We start from the raw sequence: 20,992 nt of genomic DNA, 5'->3' as shown, positions 1-20,992 counted from the left end.
TGTCTAGAAAACTTCTAGAAAACTAGAAAATACTGAAAATATCGATAAGAAATTAGACGCCACAAATAAATGGGAAGACATTCCACGCTCATAATTTGGAAGAATTAATATTGTTAAAATGTCCACACTACCCAAAGCAATCTACATATTCAATGCAATTCCTGTCAAAATACCAATAGTATTTCTATAGAACTAGAACAAATAATACTACAATTTGTATGGAACCACAAAAATACCTCAGATAGCTGAAGCAAACTTAAAAAGGAAGAACAAAGCTGGAGGCATCACAATTCCAGATTTCAAGTTATATTACAAAGCTGTGGTAATCAGAAGGGTATAGTACTGGCACAAAAAGAGACACATAGATCAATGGAACAAAGTCGAGAGCCCAGAAATAAACCCATGCTTATATAGTCAACTAATATATGATGAAGGAGGTAGAACTATACAGTGGAAAGAAAACACCAGTTTCTTCAATAAAGGGTGATGGGAAAACCGGACACTATATGCAACAGAATGAAACTGGACCACTTTTTACACCATACCTGATAATATCTCAGAATGGATTAAAAGCCTAAATGTGAGACCTAAAACCATAAAAATGCTAGAAGAAAACAGGCACTAATCTCTTTGACATCAGCCTTAGCCACATTTTCCTAGATAGGTCTCTCTAGGCAAGGAAAATAAAACTATTTGGGAAATAAATAATAAGTAAAATTAAACTATTGGGACTACTTTAAAAATAAAGGTTTTGCACAACAAAGGAAACCATTGATAAAACAAAAAAAACACAACTTACTGAATGGGAGAAGATATTCTCAAATGACATATCCAGTAAGAGATTAATATCCAAAATATATAAGGAACTTATATAACTCAACACCAAAAATGAAAACGAATAGTCTAGTTTTAAAATGGGTAGAGGACCCGAATAGATATTTGTCAAAACAAAACAAAACAAACAGACTTACAAATTGCCAACAGACACATGAAATGATGCTCAATGTCACTAATCAGTCAGGGGGATGCAAATCAAAACCACAATGATCTTACCTTATTCCTGTCCAAATGGCTAGAATTAAAAAGAGAAGAAATAATAAGTGTTAGTGAGGACATGGAGAAAAACGAAACTTGATGCACTGTTGGTGGGAATGCAAATTGGTATAGCCCCTGTAGAAAACAGTATGGAGTTTCCTCAAAAAAATAAAAACAGGAATACCATACAATGCAATAATTCCACTACTGGGTATTTACCCAAAGAAAATAAAAACACTAACTAGAAAAGAAATCTGCACCCCTGTGTTCATTTTAGCATTGTTTACAATAGTCAATATATGGAAGCAACTCAAGTGTCCATCAGTAGATAAAGAGGATGTTTACTGTATATACACAATGGAATATTATGCAGCCATAAAATGAATGAGATCTTGCCTTTTGTGACAATATGGATAGACCTAGAGGATATTTTGCTAAATGAACCATCAAACAGAAAAAAAGAAATATCATACCATTTCACTTATATGTGGAGTCTAAAAAACAATGCAAATGAACAAAGAAATAACCAAAAAACAGACTCTTCAGTACAGAGAACAAACTGGTGGTTGTCAGAGAAGAGGAGGGTCAGGGGATGGGCGAAATAAATAAAGGGGATTAAGAAGTACAAAGTTCCTGTTACAAAATAAGTCATGGAGAATAAAAGTACAGCATAGAGAATATAGTCAATAATATTGCAGTAACAGATGGTGACCGCACTATTGGAGTGAGAACTGAGTGATATATAGAACTGTTGAATGAATGTTGTATGCCTGAAAGTAATATAATACTGTATGTTAATTATACTCCAATAAAAATTAAAGATAAATAAAAATTTAAAAAACAAGTACATTTTCTATTGCAAGCCAAACAGTGGTGTGTATACACATGAATATATACATACAAGTAAAACAGAAGATTCAAGAAATATAGTTACAATTCTATGTGCCATGCATTCTGGCGTTTTCTATTCATCCCTATTTTATTAAAAAATAATTTTTGCTGCAACCCACAAAATTGATTCCATAACCATGATAAAGTTGTCACCTTTGATTTGAAAATCTGTACTTGTACAAAAAGCATTCTTGATAAAGTGTTGTATGCAGTAGAGTGCTGCTATGTTAAAGAACAGTTTCCCCAGGGTTTGGGGGGAAAGTTCGGTTGTAGTGTATGCCTGTTGCTGTGGTATAAATGTTCCCACCGTGACCACTATGAGCCAGCAATGTGTTTACCATCAGCTAACAAAATTCCTGAAGATCTAACAATGGGCTCTCATGACTTGGTAGGAGGCAGCTCCAGAATACCATGATTTGCACCTAACTGGTTACACATACAGAAAAAAAAAAAAATGATTGGACCTCCATGTAACAGGACATATGAAAATTGATTTCAGGTGAGCTACATACCTGACATGTGAAGAGTATTGCATATGACTGTGAAATGCACACGTCATAAAAATAAAAAAGCAAAAATTCCTGGGTAGAAAAGGATTTTTAAATGATAGGAAAAATAACTACTCAAATTTAGCATAAGCTTTGTAAAGTAAAAGGTAAGGCAACCAGGAGACATAACTGCAGAAACCCCTAGGTGGGAAAGAAAAGAGAAAAGAGATGGTATTCTCAGAACCTAAGGTTAGAGCTCAGGCTGCCCAGCAGCCCCAGAACGGAAAGGGGGCCATTCAGCAGAGCTGCAGCCATGATCTGGCTGGACAAAGGGAGCTGGGATAGTAGAGACCCCGCCAGAAGCAGAGTGGGTGGAGAGAAAGAGCCTGGCTTCTCCCCTTCAGTCTCCTACCTGTGCTTTCCATTTGCTGAATGAAAATGGAGGCCAGTCAGCAAGAGACCTTGGGAAATGTTTTTCAGAGATGAGCTCACTCCAAGAGGGGAAGGCTGAGTAACGATCTGAGAGCAAACGGGTAAATAAATGCCTAAGACATCAGGGGGAGGCATATTAAAGCTACACTGAGACCATTTCATATCCATCAGACCTGGAATATGTCTCAAGTTAAGCAATGAAAAAGCATTTTAAGGTTATGGATTGAAGAGGACTCTCACACGCTAGCAGTGAGCAGGGAAACTGACACAGCCAATTTTGAAAGTGGAATTGTTTTCCTTGGTAAACTTGAAGGTGCACACACCCTCTGTGACCTAGAAATTCTACTCCTTGGTATAAATTCCAGAGAAAGTTTTCACATGGATGAACAAGGTGACATGTCCAAGAATATGAACCATTTGAGGATGGTAAAAAATTGGAAACCAATTTAATGTCTATCAATAGAAGAAATGATTTTTAAAACATGATCTATTAATACAATAATGGGATACTATATCACAGATAAAATGAATGAACTAGTGCTACATCTATCAACATGCTTTAATCTTCTAAATCATGCTATTAAAGCAAGTAGCAGAAGACCATATACAATATCATTCACAGTAAGTTTTAAAACAAAAGATAATTATGCATGTTTTATGGGGATATTGTTTAGGATATGTATACAACTATCATAAGTATAAAGGTGTACATGGGTTTTTATATATTTTGGATACTAACCCTTTACTGGATATGTTGTCTTTTAGTTTGGTTGTTGCCTTCACTGTGCAGAAGCTTTTTATTTTGATGTAGACCTGATAGTTTATTTTTGCTTTAATTTCCCTAGCCCCAGGAGACATATCTAGAAAAAAGATGCCATGGCCGATGTCAGAGAAGTGATCGCCTCTGCTCTCTTCTAGGATTTTTATGGTTTCAGGTCTCACAAGTAGATCTTTAATCTAATTTGAGTTTATTTTTGTGTGTGGTATAAGAAAGTGGTCCAGTTTCATTCTTTTGCATGTTGCTTGTCCAGTTTTCCCAGCACCATCTGTTGAAAAGACTATCCTTTCCCCATTGTATATTCTTTTCTCCTTTGTCGGAGATGAATGGACCATGTAATTATGGGTTTATTTCTGGATTTTCTATTCTGGTCCATTGATCTATGTGTCTGTTTTTGTGCCATACTGTTTTGATTGCTACAGCTTTGTAATATGAGTCTGGAATTGTGATACCTCTATTTTTGTTTTCCTTTGTCAAGATTGCTTTGGCTATTCAAGGTCTTTTGTGTTTCCGTACAAATTTTAGGATTGTTCGGTCTAGCTCTGTCAAAAATGCTATTGGTATTTGATAGGGATTACACTAAATGTGTAAACTGCTATGGGTAGTATAGACATTTTAACAATATTTGTTATTCCAATCTATGAGCATGGACTGTCTTTCTATTTCTTTGGGTCATCTTCAATTTCTTTTTAAACATATTTTTTAATGTTTTATTTATTTTTGAGAGAGAGAGAGAGAAAGAGAGAGAGAGAGACAGTCAGACAGACAGACAGACAGTGTGAGCAGAAGAGGGTCAAAGAGAAAGGGAGACACAGAATCTGAAGACAGGCTCCAGGCTCTGAGCTGTCAGCACAGAGCCTGACATGGGGCCCGAACCCAGGAACCACGAGATCATGACCTGAGCCGGAGTTGGACGCTCATCCGATTGAGCCACCCAGGTGCCCCATCTTCAATTTCTTTTACCAGTATTTTATAGTTTTCAGAGTATAGATCTTCTACTTCTTTGATTAGGTTTATTCCTAGGTATCTTATTATTTTTGGTGTACCTGTAAATGGGATTGGTTTCTTAATTTCTCTTTCTGCTGCTTCATTATTAGTGCATATACATGCAACAGATTTTTATATATTGAGTTTACCAAATTCATTCATTAGTTCTAGTAGTTTTTGATGGTCTTTAGGGTTTTCTATATATAGCATCATGTTATCTACAACTAGTGGAAGTTTTACTTCTTCCTTACCAGTTTGCATGTCTTTAATTTCTTTTTATTGTCTGAATGCTGTGGTTAGCGCTTTCAGTACTATGTTGAATAAAAGTGGTGATGGGGTGCCTGGGTGGCTCCGTCGGTTAAGTGTCTGACTTCGGCTCAGGTCATGATCTCACAGTTCGTGGGTTCAAGCCCTGCATCAGACTCCTTGCTAAACACTTGCTCAGAGCCTGGAGCCTGCTTCGGATTCTGTGTCTCCTTCTCTCTCTGTCCCTCCCACACTCATGCTCTGTCTCACTTTGTCTCTCAAAAATAAAGATATGTTAAAAAAAAAAAAAAAGTGGTGAGAGTGGACATCCTTGACTTGTCCCTGACTTTAGTTAGAGGAAAGGCTCTCAGATTTTCACCATTGAGGATAATGTTGGCTGTGGGTTTTTCATATACAGACTTTATTCTGTTGATAAATGTTCCCTCTAGACCTACTTTGTTGAGGGTTTTTTTTTTTTTTTTTTTTATCATGAATGAATGTTGTATTTTGTCAAATGTTTTTTTTTGGTATCTATTGAAATGATCATATGATTTTTGTCCTTTCTCTTAAAAAATGAGAAGACATGAACAGACATGCAGATGGCCAACATGTACATGAAAAGATGCTCAACATCATTCATCATCAGGGAAATGCAAATCAAAACTAAAATGAGATATCACCTCTCACGTGTCAGAATGACTAAAATCAGTAACAAGAAAAAAGTGTTGGTGAGGATGTGGAGAAAAATAAACCTGTTTACACTGTTGGTGGGAATACAAACTGGTGCAGCCATTGTGGAAAACAGTATGGAGGTTCCTCAAAAACTTAAAAACAGAATTACTCTATAATCCAGTAATTGCACTACTGGATGTTTACCCCCCAAATACAAAAACACTAATTCAAAGGGATGCATGCACTCCTATATGTACTGCAGCATTATTTACAATAGCCAAATTATGCAAGCAGCCCATGTGTCCATCCATAGATGAATGGATAAAGATGATGCGGCACATATATAAGGTGGAATATTATTTAGCCATAAAGAAGAATGAAATCTTGCCATTTGCAGCAACATGGATAAAGCTAGAGAGTATAATGGTAAGTGAAATAAAGAGAAAGAGAGATACCATATGATTTCACTCATATGTGGAATTTAAGAAACAAAAAAACAAGCAAAGGGGCAAAAGAGAGGCAAACCAAGAAATACACTCTTAACTATAGAGAACAAACTGATGGTTGCTAGAGGGGAGGTGGGAGGGATGGGTGAAATAGGTGAAGGGGATTATGAGTACACTAATGATGAGCACTGAGTGATGTATAGAATAGAAAATCACCGTATGGTATGCTTGAAATTAATATAATAAACTAATTAATTATAATTAATATAACAACTGTATGTTATCCATACTGGAATTAAAATTAAATGCTTAATTAAAAAAAGAGATACATGGGAAGGATAAATACAAAATTCAGAGTAATAGTAACTCTGTGAGCGGTATAAAGGAATATGGGAACATGGAGTGGTCCCAGGAGTCTTCAGCAGTAGTTAACTGCTTTGTTTCTCAAGCGAGGTGAGCAATACTTGCCTGTTCATTACATTTTCTCTCTGCCTTTTGGTATGTTTGAAATATTTGATTTTTATTAAAAAGATAAGGAAGCGCTGTCATCAAAACCTAATGTTTGTCAAAACTCTGCAATGTGTTTATAACAAGTCATAACACACAGCTGGTTTAAGAGATAGCAATAGTTCATAAATTGTCCATTAATTATTATTTTTTTATTTTAGAGAGAGAGAGAGCACAAGCGAGGGAGAGAGGCAGACAGGGAGAGAGAGAAGATCCCAAGTAGGCTCTGCATTCAATGAGGAGCTCAATCCCATGACCCTGGGATCATGACCTGAGCCAAAATCAAGAATTGGATGAGTTGGATGCTCAAACAGCTGAGCCACCCAGGTGCCCTTGTTCATTAATTAATGCACTCCATAGGTTTTTTAACTTACCGATACCTTGTGAGCTCTCCTCTGACTATTTCAGCTTCTTTGTTTCATCAAGTACTTAAAAAAGCCAGAATGTTTTGAGGTAGTATCAGTGGCTAACACTTATTAAGCATCTACTCTGCACAAGACACCAATCACCTCCTTTATATTATAGGAGAAAAACATGGCACCAAGAGACTCCGGCAATTTCCCAAAGCCACCCAGCTGAGCAGGGACAGACTAGGGTCCAGAGCCTTCACTCTACTTTCTCTTTTGCCCCATTCCCGAGCAGCCTTTATTTTTCTATCTTAGTTCTGAGTAATTTTTAAACAAGCACAGATGAAATAAGTGCTTCTGACAGTTTCTGGAACTGACGATAGTGAAAAGCTTTGTAATTTCATAGACTGACAGACAAAATTCAGAGAGAGGAGAAGGGAGGAATCAGAACACCTGGCTCTGAGGCCCCGAAGTAGCTGCCACCATCAGTTGTGTGACTGGGGGCGAGCTCATCACACCAAGCGAATTCTAATCCCAGCTCTATAGCTTCCAACTCATAACTTGGCTTCTTTAAGCCTCCTCACAAAATAGAAATAATAATACCCACCTTGTCAGGTTTGTCTGAGGTAAATGAAAACACGCACAGTACCAGGTCTGTAACCTCCCCAAGACTGTTACCCTCTGGGCAGAGACAATGATGCCCATCTCTTTCCGAATCCACATTCAGTCGCCCTGCAATTGAAACTGACCATAGTGGAAGAAGGATTTATACCATGGAAACTGACTATTTCTACATGTCAAAATTTGTTTTTTAGTTTTTGTGGGTTTTGTGAGAGCCGGTTGTGAAGCATTTACCAGCATCCCCTGCAAGTGTTGTTGGGAGTTGCTTTGTCAAATTGAAAAACACTATATACATATTAGCTACTATTATCTAAGACTTCATGACCAAGAGAACAAAAAGGAGAAATTTTAAGAGTGAAAACACTTCCCATGAGAATACTGTTCTACATCTCACAGAACTCCTCGTGCAGTACACAAACTTAAGGCCTTCCTCTGCACCCCAAGCTAGTATGGTGGGACTCTAGGGAACCAGTGGGTTTCTCTGGGAGTCAGTCCAGTGCAAGGGGGCAGAGCTCCGGGTTTGTTAGGAGTGAGCTGCTGGTATCTGCAACATGTTACTTTTGACTCTTGGGCCCTGTTCTTCCCAAAGCCCCAGTGAGTACAGAGAACCCTGTCTTTGGTTTCCTTTGCCACTCCCTAGCTGGGTGAGGGAGAACACCTTCTTCTAAAGGTTTATTGGACAGAATTCCTGCCTCATCCAAGGTTTACAATAGTAAATTTAAGATTTTAGAGGTGCCTGGGTGGTTCAGTCGGTTAAGCGTCCGACTTCGGCTCAGGTCATGATCTCACGGGTGCGTGGGCTCGAGCCCTGCTTTGGGCTCTGTGCTGACAGCTCAGTGCCTGGAGCCTGTTTCAGATTCTGTGTCTCCCTCTCTCTCTGACCCTCCCCTCCTCACGCTGTCTCTCTCTCTCTCTCAGAAATAAATAAAACATTAAAATAATAATAATAATAATAAATTTAATATTTTAAAATTTAAGTAGGTATATTTAAAAATACCACACTTAATATATGTAAGGTAATGATGAAAATCTAGTTGTGTAATGATTTCCGGGATTTTGTTTTCTAAATAGCACAAGAATGTGGCTCTTCTGAAAATTACCTTGTGACATTTCTTGTATAAATAAAATATTAACTTCCTCAGAAAGTGGAAAATCCTCAGCAAAACAAACACCTGAATATATTTTACTAAAAAATTTCAGCAGCCCTTTTTGCCCTGGACATATTTAAAGAGCAACTGCAGAGCGTAAATAACTGCTTTTCTCAGCATGGTCTAAATGAGAGGAAATGGAATTGTAATGAAGTCTATGCAGGCTGCTTCAGCAAATACTACAGATACAAACACTCCCTTTGCTATTCTAATCACCATGGGCTGTGACATGGCTGATTAGAAATTCCCAACTCAGAACATAGCTCTTTGAATTGGAGAAAAAAACGTTGCCAGCTCATTTGCAGATTTAACTCCAATTGTCCCGTTGCTATAAAGCAATGGACAGAATGTACTACATATAAGTGGTTTGTTCCCCTTGACAGCCAAGCTTATAGAAATCACGTATGCTTTTTATTTGCTTACATGGCAATGGAGTTATAACATTCATTATTTAATGTGTTTTCCATTGAAGTAGAATTGAAGGTGTCACATGATGACCCTACTTGCCATCCACTGCCTGCCTCTCAGCCTGTCCCCTCTAGAATGTTCCCCCCACCCTGCCACTAGAGTTCTCTTCCTAAAATTTCAGTCATTCACAGATCAATTTCACAGTTGCCACCTGTGCTCTTATTTTACATTTTTATTTTGGTCAAATCTAAATATCTCTAACCTTATTTTGGCTCTAAGCACCAATAGCTGTGATAGCACACATGATTTGCTGTCACACAATGGAAGAAAATACTCACAAAATCTATATGATAAAGCCTTACGTATAAAGTGTATAAAGAGTACTTACAACTCAGTAACAAGAAGAAAAACAGTCCAATTTAAAAATGGGCAGAATGTGGAGGGAGGGGCTACATGGGTGATGGGCACTAAGGAGGGCATTTGTTGGGATAAGCACTGGAAGTGGAAGTGATGAATCACTGGGTTCTACTCCTGAAACCAATACGACACTGTATGTTAACTAACTAGAATTTAAATAAATAAATTTGAAAGGAAAAAAATGAAAATGGGCAGCAGATTTAAACAGATGCCCTACAAAAGACAATACACCAATGGCCAATAAGCACATGATAAGTTCAACATCCCTAGATATCAGACACATGCAAATTAAAATCACTGTAAGATACCACTACACACTAAAATTTAAAAGATTAATAATTCAAAGTTCATGAGGGTGTAGAATAACCAAAAATCTCATAAAACACTGGTGGGACCATAAAACAGCACAAATATTTTTGGGAAGAAACCCTGGCATATCCTTCAAAGTTTGAAACAGTATATCCAAAAAGCACAATTATTTAGCTAGTATTTGTCTACATTAGACATAGAAATATATGCAGGGGCACCTGAGTGGCTCAGTCAGTTAAGCGTCTGATTTTGGCTCAGGTCATGATCTCACAGCTTGTGGGTTTGAGTCCTGCGGACTCTGTGCTGACATCTCAGAGCCTGGAGCCTGCTTGGGATTCTGTCTCCCTCTCTTTCTGCCCTTTCCCCACCCGTACTATCTCTCTCTCTCAAAAATAAACACTAAATTTTTTTTTTTAAAAAGAAATATATACAGAATAAAACAGTTAAAAAAAAAAAGTCAAATATATAGTTACCATGTGACCCAGCAATTGCACTTCTAGTTATCCATCCAGAAGAAATTAAAAAATATGTCCACAAAAAGATTTGGACATTAATGTTCTGGGGATGGGGACTGTTCTGGGGAATGGCAAGCTTTTCTGAGTGACATCTCATTCTAAGAGCTGAGTGCTTGCTGGAGGTGTGGCCATGCCGTGGCTGTGGCCGCCTAAGGTGCTCACGGCTTGCCTGGTACTGAACCATTGCCTCATCAGCAGGGCCCCAGTCTTAGTGCGTCGGGCCCCAGGTAAAGCCTCCACACCACGAGTGGTTATGGGGCAGCAGAGGAGAACCTTGACCAGCCAAGAAAATCTATTTTTGCATTTTAGACGGATCATTCTGGTATTGTTTCGAGCTGTCATACTGGCAACCCTTGGTGAAAAGAACTCACAGTAAGACCAGAGCAGAAAGATACCAAGGAATTGGGACTCATTAAGGTTTCACTTTTCTGGGGCGCCTGGGTGGCTCAGTCGGTTAAGCGTCCAACTTCAGCTCAGGTCATGATCTCACGGTTCATGGACTCAAGCCCCGCATGGGGCTCTGTGCTGACAGCGAGCTCAGAGCCTGGAGCCTGTTTCAGATTCTGTGTCTCCCTCTCTCTCTGACCCTCCCCTGCTCATGCTGTCTCTCTTTCTCTCTCTCTCAGAAATAAATAAAACATTAAAAAAATTAAAAAAAAGTTTTCACTTTTCTATTAGTCAGAATTTTGCATTTATTTATTTTTGAGAGACAGAGCACAAGTGGAGGAGGGGCAGAGAGAAGACACAATCTGAAGCAGGCTCCAGGCTCTGAGCCAGCGTTCAGCACAGAGCCCCACGAGGGGCTTGAATCCATGAACCGTGAGATCGTGACCTGAGCTGAAGTCGGACACATAACCGACTGAGCCCCCCAGGCGCCTCCAGAATTTTAAATACCGTAAGCCCAGAGTCTGGTTCATGTGGGTCCTCAGGAGATACAGCCCCAAACAAGACAAGTTCATGTGGCAGACGCAGCAGACCACATGGAAGCATGACTGAGCCTTTGCTTCCATAACGCATACGAAGCGGAGCATTCTGGAGGGTGAGAGCACCCCACACTCCTGCCCCATTCTAGCACACTGAGGTAAAAACTGAGTGTCCACTGCAGTACCTAGACAGAACACAGTCTTACCTTGCGCAGTTTCTGTTCTCTTTGTAGACTATGGTAGGCAGAACGCTCACCTCTAAGTGTCATTCCCTAACACCTGCAAACTGTGTTATGTTACATTAAGCGTCAAAAGACTGCAGCTGTTAAACAACAGATTTTACCACTGGGAGATTATTCTGGTATGTGAGTGGGCCCAATCTAATCACGTGAGCCCTTAAAAGAAGTGAACTTTCTCCAGCAGGGGCAGAAGATATTGCAGAGGGAAATTAAGTAAGATTTGAAGTGTGAGATGGGCCAGTGCTGGAGGGGCCGCATACACAGCACAGGAAGGAAGGTGGGCAGCTTTTACAAGCGAAGACCAGCTCCCAGGTGACAGCTAGCAAGGGAATGGGGAACTCCATCCTACAACTGCAAGGAATTGAATCCGGCCAACAACCTCAATGACATGGAAGCACAGTCTTCCCCAGAGCCTCTAGGGAAGAGTGCAGCCCAGAGGACAACCTAATTTCAGCCTTTCGAGGACTTCCACAGAGGACCCAGTTGAGCCCCGTTGTACCCAGACTTCTGAGCCATGAATCTGTGAGATAATAAATGGGTGCTGTTTTGAGCCACTAAGCTTGTGGCTATTTGTTCTGGCAGCAATAGAAAGTACATAAAAACACATTGAAAAAAAATTTTAATGTTTATTTTTGAGAGAGAGAGAGAGAAACAGAGACGGAGACAGAGACAGAGCATGAGCAGGGGAGGGGCAGAGAGAGAAGGAGACACAGAATCCAAAGCAGCCTCCACTCTGAGCTGTCAGCACAGCGCCCAGTGAAGGGCTGGAACCCACAGACTGTGAGATCATGACCTCAGCCAAACGCTTAACTGACATAGCCACCCAGGTGCCCCAACACTTTTTTTTGTTGTTTTTTTTTTAAGAAACAAGCAAGCAGAATTCTTAAGCAAAAGTGACTTGGAATTCCTTTTTCTTATTGCAAACATGTGATGTAGGAGTGCTAAAGTTCTTTGATCAAAAAAGAAGTTACAGTCTATACTTCCACCTGTGCCCCTCAGTATGTGGCTGTATACAATGGGAGAATGAAGCTTTATGTAGGGTATTTTCTCTCCAAGGCCTTCTAGAAGATGCTGGAGTGGAGGATGGATTCAGTGAGATCAAGACTGTCATCCGGCTACTGTCCTAATCCAGCTGACGGCTGACAGGGCAGGGCTAGCTGCTGTGGAGAAGTCAGGTTAGAGAGACAGACACCAGTTCCAAATGGTTCTGGAAGGGCCAGCTGGGTGGAAGGCAGTCCCAGCGAATCGGAGACTGCAAAAGGAGAGGCTTGGGGAGCAATGCCCATGATACAAGTTGACTATGGGGAAGGGGGTACTTGTGGGACATCCGCGTGGCATCCAGGAGGTACCTGGATATTGAAAACTGACGCCCAGTGACTCTCAGTTAGAGACTCCAATTTGCGAATAAGTAACATACAGGTTCAGAAAATGCTTATTATGGGCTCCCTCTTGCTTTAAAATACAGTAAGAAGAGGAATGTGGAAGAGAGAGAAACAGGATTTTGTTTGAGGTCATTAGAAAAGGACTGGAGAGAACTGTTGGATGAGGTGGAATTGATAGATTTTCTAATAAACTACAAAAAAAAACCCAGGCATGCCTACAGAGTTCATGATCTCTCTTAGAGGAGAAAAAGAAGGTGGCAGGGAGGCAGAAGCTGGAGAATGTTTGTGTTTGCCATGAGGCTCAGGATGGCTCTATCCTGCCTGGGTGAGTGACAGTGGGGGTGGAGATGGCTACGGAAGAGGAAGGCGCAGGAAATGATTCCATCAGCCACCTGCATACGTGCAGCTTCATCATCAACTGGGTGTTTGTCATTTCAGGAATGTGAATACTCTTTTCCTCCTGAGTATATCATTCAGTGAACATTTAGCTATTTGCATCATTTTCAGGAAAACTGGAGCTTGTTCCCTCCCGCACACCCAACCCATTTCTGTGCAAACAGAGCTGCTGTACTAAGACTGAAAAAAGTCTAAGTTCGCTTTGGCAGCAGCCACCTGTGCATTCAACAGTTTCTTCAGGAAAAGCTCACAGTGACTTTTCTTGATACCCTCTGCTAAATCCCAATCTGTGAAAGTATTTGAAGGCTGCACACAGCAGCTGGAGGAAAGAATGAATCGCCCACACACCAGAGCTCACGAGGGCTCCCTGCTGAACTACCAGCTGTGGGGAAAGCAGCCAGCCAGGGAAGGTACCATTTAGGACACGGTGTTCTTCTAGATGGGCTCAAAAAGAATTAAAATTTAACCCATTCCAGAGCACTAAAGGATTATTTTAGGCCATGGGACCAGATGCTGCACTTTCATTATATTTCCTGATGCCTCTAATTTTGGCTAATAATCAAAATAGTTGTTAAGATTCTCTTAGACTCTGACACATCTAATCCAAAGGTACAGATATGAAATGTCTCCAGAATCTTTTACTGCTGTCTTTTAAAATTCCTCTTAGACACCTATTCAACATTGTTGAATTCAAACACATTTCTACCACAAGAATTAAAAAGCACTTAAGTATACTTTTTTCTACTTTGTATCAATGCCACACACACACACACACACACACACACACACACACACACAATGTTTGGATCACTTAATAAGTTAAAACATTCCATGTTTTAATAGTTAATAACAAGGACATAAATCATTTCCTGAGTTAACAGTGCAAAGTAAAATTTAATCTGTATTGCTAATAAGACATTTTACAGCATAGAAACATGATCAAAATGATCATTTACTTCATCATGTCATAAAACACCAGAGCTTACTGTAGTACAGTGATACACTTTAAATTAAGGAAGTCTGTGACTCATCACAAAAGACACCTGTATGTACTTGTTGCCAAGTGTGATTCCAGGTCAAATATCAATAGCAATAAGTTATGGTACAAAATAAAGTCAACGAGTTGCCTCTACTGAAGGAACGTTTGATTTCATTGAAGAAGCTGAAACCTGGATTCTAGTTAATCTTTTAGTTAGTATGTACAAAAATGTTCTCTTAAAAAATCCTAGGTAATCACAAATGTAGACGAAACAGTTGAATAAAGGACAATGACAGCTCTGTATTATGCTGTAAAACTGTGGATCTCCTCTTCGGAAAAGTTCCTGTCATGTAGCAATCTGGAAAGCAAACAAAAAGTACATGTTTCTTTGGCAAAGTGTTTAAAAATTAAGGAAGATCAAAGTTGAGCATTATAACCATAGTATTTTTTCATTTATCCACTTTCTCTTCAAATATCTAGTCGGTATTCAAATTTTCAACTGTCTCACAAATGCCGTAATTTTAAAGTTTGTTTACTGCCAACTAAAGTCTACTCAGTATGATTAGCGTCTTTTAGGTATCTTTTGATCTATAAGATCTCTTCCATCTCTCTCTCTTTGTTCTGTAATTTCTTTGTTGATGAAGCCAGATTTTTATGTGCTGGGCCACCCAGTCTTCATTTTGCTGCATCTCTGTGGTATACTTTAATATGTTTGTATGTCTCTTATTTCCCACAATTTAGTAATTGGATCCAGACGCTTGATCGATATGGGTTCAATTCTTTTTGACAAGACTACCTCCTTGATAGTGTTCTTCCCTCAGGAGGCACATAATACCTGGCTGAGTCTCTTTTTGGATGCTAACAACTATTGGTAATCTACATATATATACACCCATTAGTTCATGAGGGACTGAGGTTGGTGATTCTCCTATAGCCTTTTCTTCATTTATCAGCTGAGCAATTCTATAGAGAAAAACAAACACCTGCTAATGTATTATGTAGCTGTCCAGTGACACAGCTCACAGAAATGGGAAAATAAATGCATGTTTTCTGCCCTTTATTCACCAGTTTTCAAAGTAAGGAGTTGATCCCCAGCACTCTATCCTTATTCTCCTAAACTGAACAAGACAAGGAGAAATGTTGCTAAAGTCTAATTCAATTTGGAAAACACTATAGACACTGAAATCTTAAAAATAGCTCTGTTTAAAATGCTGCTGAAAACAGAAAGACAAATACCATATGATTTCACTCATGTGGAATTCAAGAAGCAAAACAAACAAATAAAGATAAAAAGACAAACAAAAAAACCCCCCCAGACTCTTAAATACAGAGAACAAACTGATGGCTACCAGAGGGGAGTGGGGTGGGGGGCGGGTGGGTGAAACAGGTGAGCACTGAGTAATGTACAGAAATGTTGAATCATAGTGTATGCCCGAAACTAATATAACACTTTATGTTAATTAGACTTCAATAAAGAAGAAGAAAAAAGTTGTTGAAAATAAAAACATTTACTTAGTACTTGCTATATATGTAGTCACTATGTTAGGCACTTCACATTCCTAAGTATTATAATGTATTTCCTTGTAAGGTGAGTGCACTAAAGCTTAGAAAGGTTACATCATTGGCTCCAGGACAGGTGACTAGTGATTACAGATGGTTACAAGTGCCAGAGCTGGGGGGTGCCTGGGTGGCTCAGTCGGTTAAGCGTCCGACTTTGGCTCAGGTCATGATCTCACGGTTTGTGGCCACGTTCAAGCCCCGCATCAGGCTCTGTGCTGACAGCTCAGAGCCTGGAGCCTGCTTCAGATTCTGTGTCTCCCTCTTTCTCTGACCCTCCCCAGTTCACGCTGTTTGTCTTTCTCTCTCTCTCTCAGAAATAAATAAAACATAAGACCAAAAAAAAAAAAAAAACCAAAAAACAATTGGCAGAGCTGGGATTTGAACTCAAATTAGCAGCTTCTAGGTGGACACACGTATTCAGACAAAGTAAGGTTGTGCACAAGAGTCGTGGGGCCAACTCCAAGCAGTGGTCAAGCCTCTTACTGTCTGAACTCACCTACCTTTCCAGCCACACTTGCTGTCCCTGCATGGCCACACCAGGCCAGTCTTCCACATTCTAGCCCCTTAATGTGTCTGCTTGTTGATCTGCCCATCCGGTCCTTACCCACTTCCTCTGACCAGCAAAACTCTGGCCATCACTCAAACAGCAGGTCTTCCTGACCATGCAGCTCCTCTCTCTCTCCAGTACACACCCTCCGAGGTGAAACTTGCCTCCTGCGGAATTTCCCTAACACTTGGTGTTCATCTCTAGTAAGAGTGTTATGATATTCAGACTCATAATTTAGTTATCAATGTATGCATTTGTTTCCACCCCGAGACAGTGTGGGTCCTAAAAGCTGAGCCTGTCACAAACACAGTGGGGATTTGGTAGATGAAAGCGCCTTTACTGAGCAAGTGATTATCTTGCTCTTTATCTATATCGCAATAACATCAGTTTCTGAATCTTTCTCTTATCATATCATACAAAGTTAACAAATTTTCACCAAATACGGACAGTATGGTTAAAATGATTATACTTATGTAGCAGACATGAGATTCATTTTGGAGGGCCTGAAGGAGTGGGTATCGTCCCCCAAAGAGTCATTTTTCAGGACAGCAAAACCTATGATCTAATAAGAGACCCATATAAATGTCAAGTAAGAGATCTGTTACGTTCATTAAGACGATCAAGATGAGGAAATCAAAGGAACAAGAGTCCTAAATTACAAGTCACAGGGCGGAGGCTATGAGCTGCAACATTCAGGGAATTGTTGATTTGGCCTGCTGATACTGCCATGAAGTAAATATCGCAACAGGGCAATTCACATAAATATTTTGTTTTCCAGTGCACTGGGAAGCTCTAGTAACACTACAGTCTGTTCAGTATGTAACAGCGTTGTGTCTAAAAAAGCCAACGTGCATACCTTAGTTAAAAAATACGTAAATGCTAAAAAAATGCTAACCATCACCTGAGCTCTCGGCAAGTTGTAATCACAGATCACAGATCACCGGAACACACAGAAGAATAACGAAAAAGTGTGAAATAGTGTGAAAATTACCAAGCTGTGACACAGAAACATGGCTGGAAGAAGAGTACCAAGGGACTTGCTTGATGCAGGGTTGCCACAATCGTCAGTATGTAACAAAAAATGCAGTATGAGTGCAGCAAGTCGGGGGCAAGGAAGAAACTGAGGTATGTTTGCACTGATCTGAGGTTAGCTACGTCTCACGAGGCAATTCTGTGTGGCATGTTCACTTGTGAGCAAAGGCAGATACCCACACACGACCAGCAATCCTCCTGAGCAATTCCTGGCAAGCCAGCTAGGGCAGCATGGTAAGATTCGCTCTGAGGTAATGCTGAGGAAACACAGCTGCAGAGATTACATTCAATTTTAAACATGTAGAAGTACTAGGACCCTGGCTATCATCTATTCAATGACACAGAGACTGAGGCTCCAGAATGCCAGGAAGTGGGTTAAGCTTTGCGTGCGTGGTACGAAAGTGAAGAGCCCCCAAAGAGCCCATCGTTCATGGGAGAAAACAACACACTTCTAACAGGAGGCTGTACAAGGGATTCTTCCTCGGTCAGTTAAATGGGCATTAAAGACATAGTATCTTCCAATGCTGAAGAGTTTATGATTCGCATAATTTAAAAGGATTATTAAATTGCAGTCTATTATGAAGTAAGCATTAAGATACATCTAAATAGCAGTGTCAACAAAATAGAAGAATGTAGCCCTTAGCCTTTCTCTTTCTGAAAAATGATTTTACTTGATATCGTTAGTCTTCACTATAAATTTAATAGTTTTGTTTCAGGTTTGAAAGATGAAAAGTTTAAACAGTAATTGTTTTAAAAATTTGCAGCTGAGAGTACTTACACAAAAGAACATTTTTTCTGAAAGTATTACAATCCAGTAATACAATTCAATTTAATTAAAGTACTTTTAAAAATTCAACATAGAGGGAAACATTTCTCAATGCATTTACTGAGGTCAATATTTCTCTTAATTAAAATTAAAAGTGGTGAGAGAGAAAAGTAATCAGCAAATGTGAGGTTTAGTTGCATCTCAAACAAGGAAAAACAGGGTAGTTGAGGCAGTCATATTTAATTTTATTTAATTCATTTTATTATTTTTAAAGTACTTATTTATCTTTGAGACAAAGAGACAGAGCACAAGCGGGGAAGGGGCAGAGATGAGAGAGAGAGAGAGAGAGAGAGAGGGAGAGAGAGAGAGAGGCAGAATCCAAAGCAGGCTCTAGGCTCTGAGCTGGCAGCACAGAGCCCAATGTGGGGCTTGAACTCATGAACCATGAGATCACAACCTGAACCGAAGTAGGATGCTTAAACGACTGAGCCACCCAGGTGCCCCGAGGCACTCATATTTTAAAATCACCTACACACCCAACAGTGTCTATATTTAAAGAAATGGTTTAAAGTGTTGTTTTAGATTTAAATCAGAGTCAGGTGAATTTAGTAAGAGGCACACTACTATTGATGCTTCGTTATCCGGTGTCATAGCTTATTTATGTTCTAGTCTCTCCTTTTGTCTTGCCATCTGGCTTTCAATAACTGTATTATTTACTAGCTTTTGCCTAACCACAGAGAATGAAGAAATGAGATGAACAATACTTATTAATTACTATATGTTATAAAGCTTTGGTGGAAGGAGAGGGTGAATCCGATGCCCCAGGTAAGAACGTGGCACTACGTATCCACACTGCCAGTCATTAGCAATGATCGTCAGCCACATCTAACTCTTTGCATAATTCTGGCCTCCAGCCTCTCACCTGCACAACGGCTGTAACCAGCTACTGCAGTGCAGGTTTGTAGGAATGGGAAGAACAGAGAGCTAAGTCCATTGCTTCTTATGGAAGATTTTCATTTCACAGTGTTGGGTGTTCTTTTCTGTACCACATTGTTACTCACCGTATTCCTTGTTCTGTAAATGGGGTTGGTCCACAAATGCAGATGAGGACTTCGGATTTGTCGGAACTTCTTTTCAAAAATTCAGAAAGAAGATCTGGTGAAATGTGTCCCCGTTTCCCATTCCATTCAGAGGTGGGTGCTGAGAGGACAAATTCAACATCGAATCTAGAGGAAAGAAACATTTTTTAAAGTCTATTATATTGAACATATTATTAGCATGTTTTAAGTTCATGAAAACATTTTCTTTTTTTCCTCTGGAGAACAACTGAATACCTAAATTGTAGTGTATGAAGTGTATAAATTGATAACACTTCCTAGAAAACCACTAGGACAGATGATAAGCAAAAGTTTAACAAAAACATACAGGTATATCCGTATTTACTAAGGATTTGCTTTTGCTACAAATAAGAAGAGTAATTTGGCGTTATTTAGTGAACTCACTGGAAGGAGTTCCAAGGGATCTCCAAGAACTCCACATTTCTATTAATAATCTGCTTATATAAATCACAGAACAGAGCAATTACTATTGGCATGTGCATTTTATTCTCTGACCCAAACCTCTCCAAGGAGTTCCAGACCCAAGAGCCTACTGGATTTATTTCTTGCTGTCTCAACCTCTTCAGCATCAGATTATGATCCCCCCAACCCACTCCTGCAGTTATCTTTGTGGGTGGAGGCATGGTCCACTTGGTTGCAAAAGCCAGGAGCTTGGGATTTATCCAGGGGATCTTTCTCTGCCTCACCTCCCATAAGCACAACCTCACTAAGTCCTAGCTCCTAACTGTGTGTCTACTTGGCTCAGTCTTCATGTGCTGCCCATCTTTCTTCTGTTAACGCTTCTACCAAGCCCCACTCATCAGTTCTTAGCTTAAGCATCATTTCCGAAGGGGGAAGCCCTGTAGTCTGCCAGTGATCTGTTATATGTGCTGTAGGAATGCCTTCCTTTCCCTTGTCTTCCTAGCCCTTACTTCAGCCTGTAAATACGTGGTGATCAAGGTGACTATCCTATTCATGTCTACCTTCCCTGCTAGACCATAAGCTCCATGAGAGCAAGGACCACGTCTGCTTTGGCTGTCACTGCATCCTTAGTGGCCAACACACAGGACACGTTCAGATACTAAGAAACAAAGCACATGAAAGGAAAAGAATGGGTACAGAATTAAAACGAGAGAGAAGAACATCAAACCAAGTCTCACACTGTAACTACCGACCATTTCTTCCCACAGCTCTGTGATCTGTTAAGTGAATTGCTGGTAAAGAATCACAGTAAATTAAAAATGTTATGTTGTACTTGCTTGCCAATGTAGCAAACACAGTTCATTCTTTTTATTTTTTAATGTTCTTTTTAATTTATTTCTGAGAGAGAGAGACAGTGTGAGCATGGGAGGGTCAGAGAGAGAGGGAGACACAGAATCTGAAGCAGGCTCCAGGCTCTGAGCTAGCTGTCAGCATAGAGCCCGACACGGGGCTCGAGCCGATAAATCGTGAGATCATGACCTGAGCCAAAGTCAGATGCTTACCGACTGAGCCAACCAGGCGTCCCAAACATAGTTCATTCTTAACCATTGTTAGCAGCATCAGATCAACTGATTTTCTACATTTCTTAGTGAATAACTGGGATGTTTTCTCAAGATCAGCAGAAATAAATCATACGTTAACCTCAATCTTAAGAAAAAGTAGAAGTGAACAGTTTCTCTTCTGAGGGGGCCCAGGGAACCAAATGTCAGAACAGAGACAAGATGTGGCTGGTGCAGCTGCCCTCACGTCGCTGTGTGACAGCTCAGCTAACGTGCCCTCCAAGTGATTGGCACAGAGCAGCACAGGCCAACTCCAAGTGCCTGCCATGGCTCAGAGAACCAG

At 40.0% G+C, this 20,992-nt stretch overlaps 1 protein-coding gene across 2 annotated transcripts in view; it reads right to left on the bottom strand.

Annotated features, from left to right (window-relative positions):
• Positions 1–14,061: 14,061 nt before the first annotated feature.
• LOC120223638 (cytochrome b5 reductase 4) overlaps positions 14,062–20,992 on the bottom strand; it is a 92,031-nt gene continuing 85,100 nt past the window's right edge. For both annotated transcript variants that reach the window (XM_039221821.1, XM_039221822.1), the window contains 2 exons: positions 19,133–19,297; positions 14,062–14,524 (listed from right to left, as the gene is read on the bottom strand). In XM_039221821.1, the coding sequence (XP_039077752.1) occupies positions 14,470–14,524; positions 19,133–19,297 (220 nt within the window). In that variant the 3' untranslated portion in view covers positions 14,062–14,469. The remainder of the gene's footprint in view (positions 14,525–19,132; positions 19,298–20,992) is intronic.

Source organism: Hyaena hyaena, unplaced genomic scaffold, assembly GCF_003009895.1.
Source record: "Hyaena hyaena isolate Hyena2069 unplaced genomic scaffold, ASM300989v1 scaffold_1027, whole genome shotgun sequence".
Taxonomy (NCBI): Eukaryota; Metazoa; Chordata; class Mammalia; order Carnivora; family Hyaenidae; genus Hyaena; species Hyaena hyaena.
The sequence above is the reverse complement of the archived record's forward strand: the minus strand, read 5'-3'. Positions and strand labels throughout refer to the sequence as shown.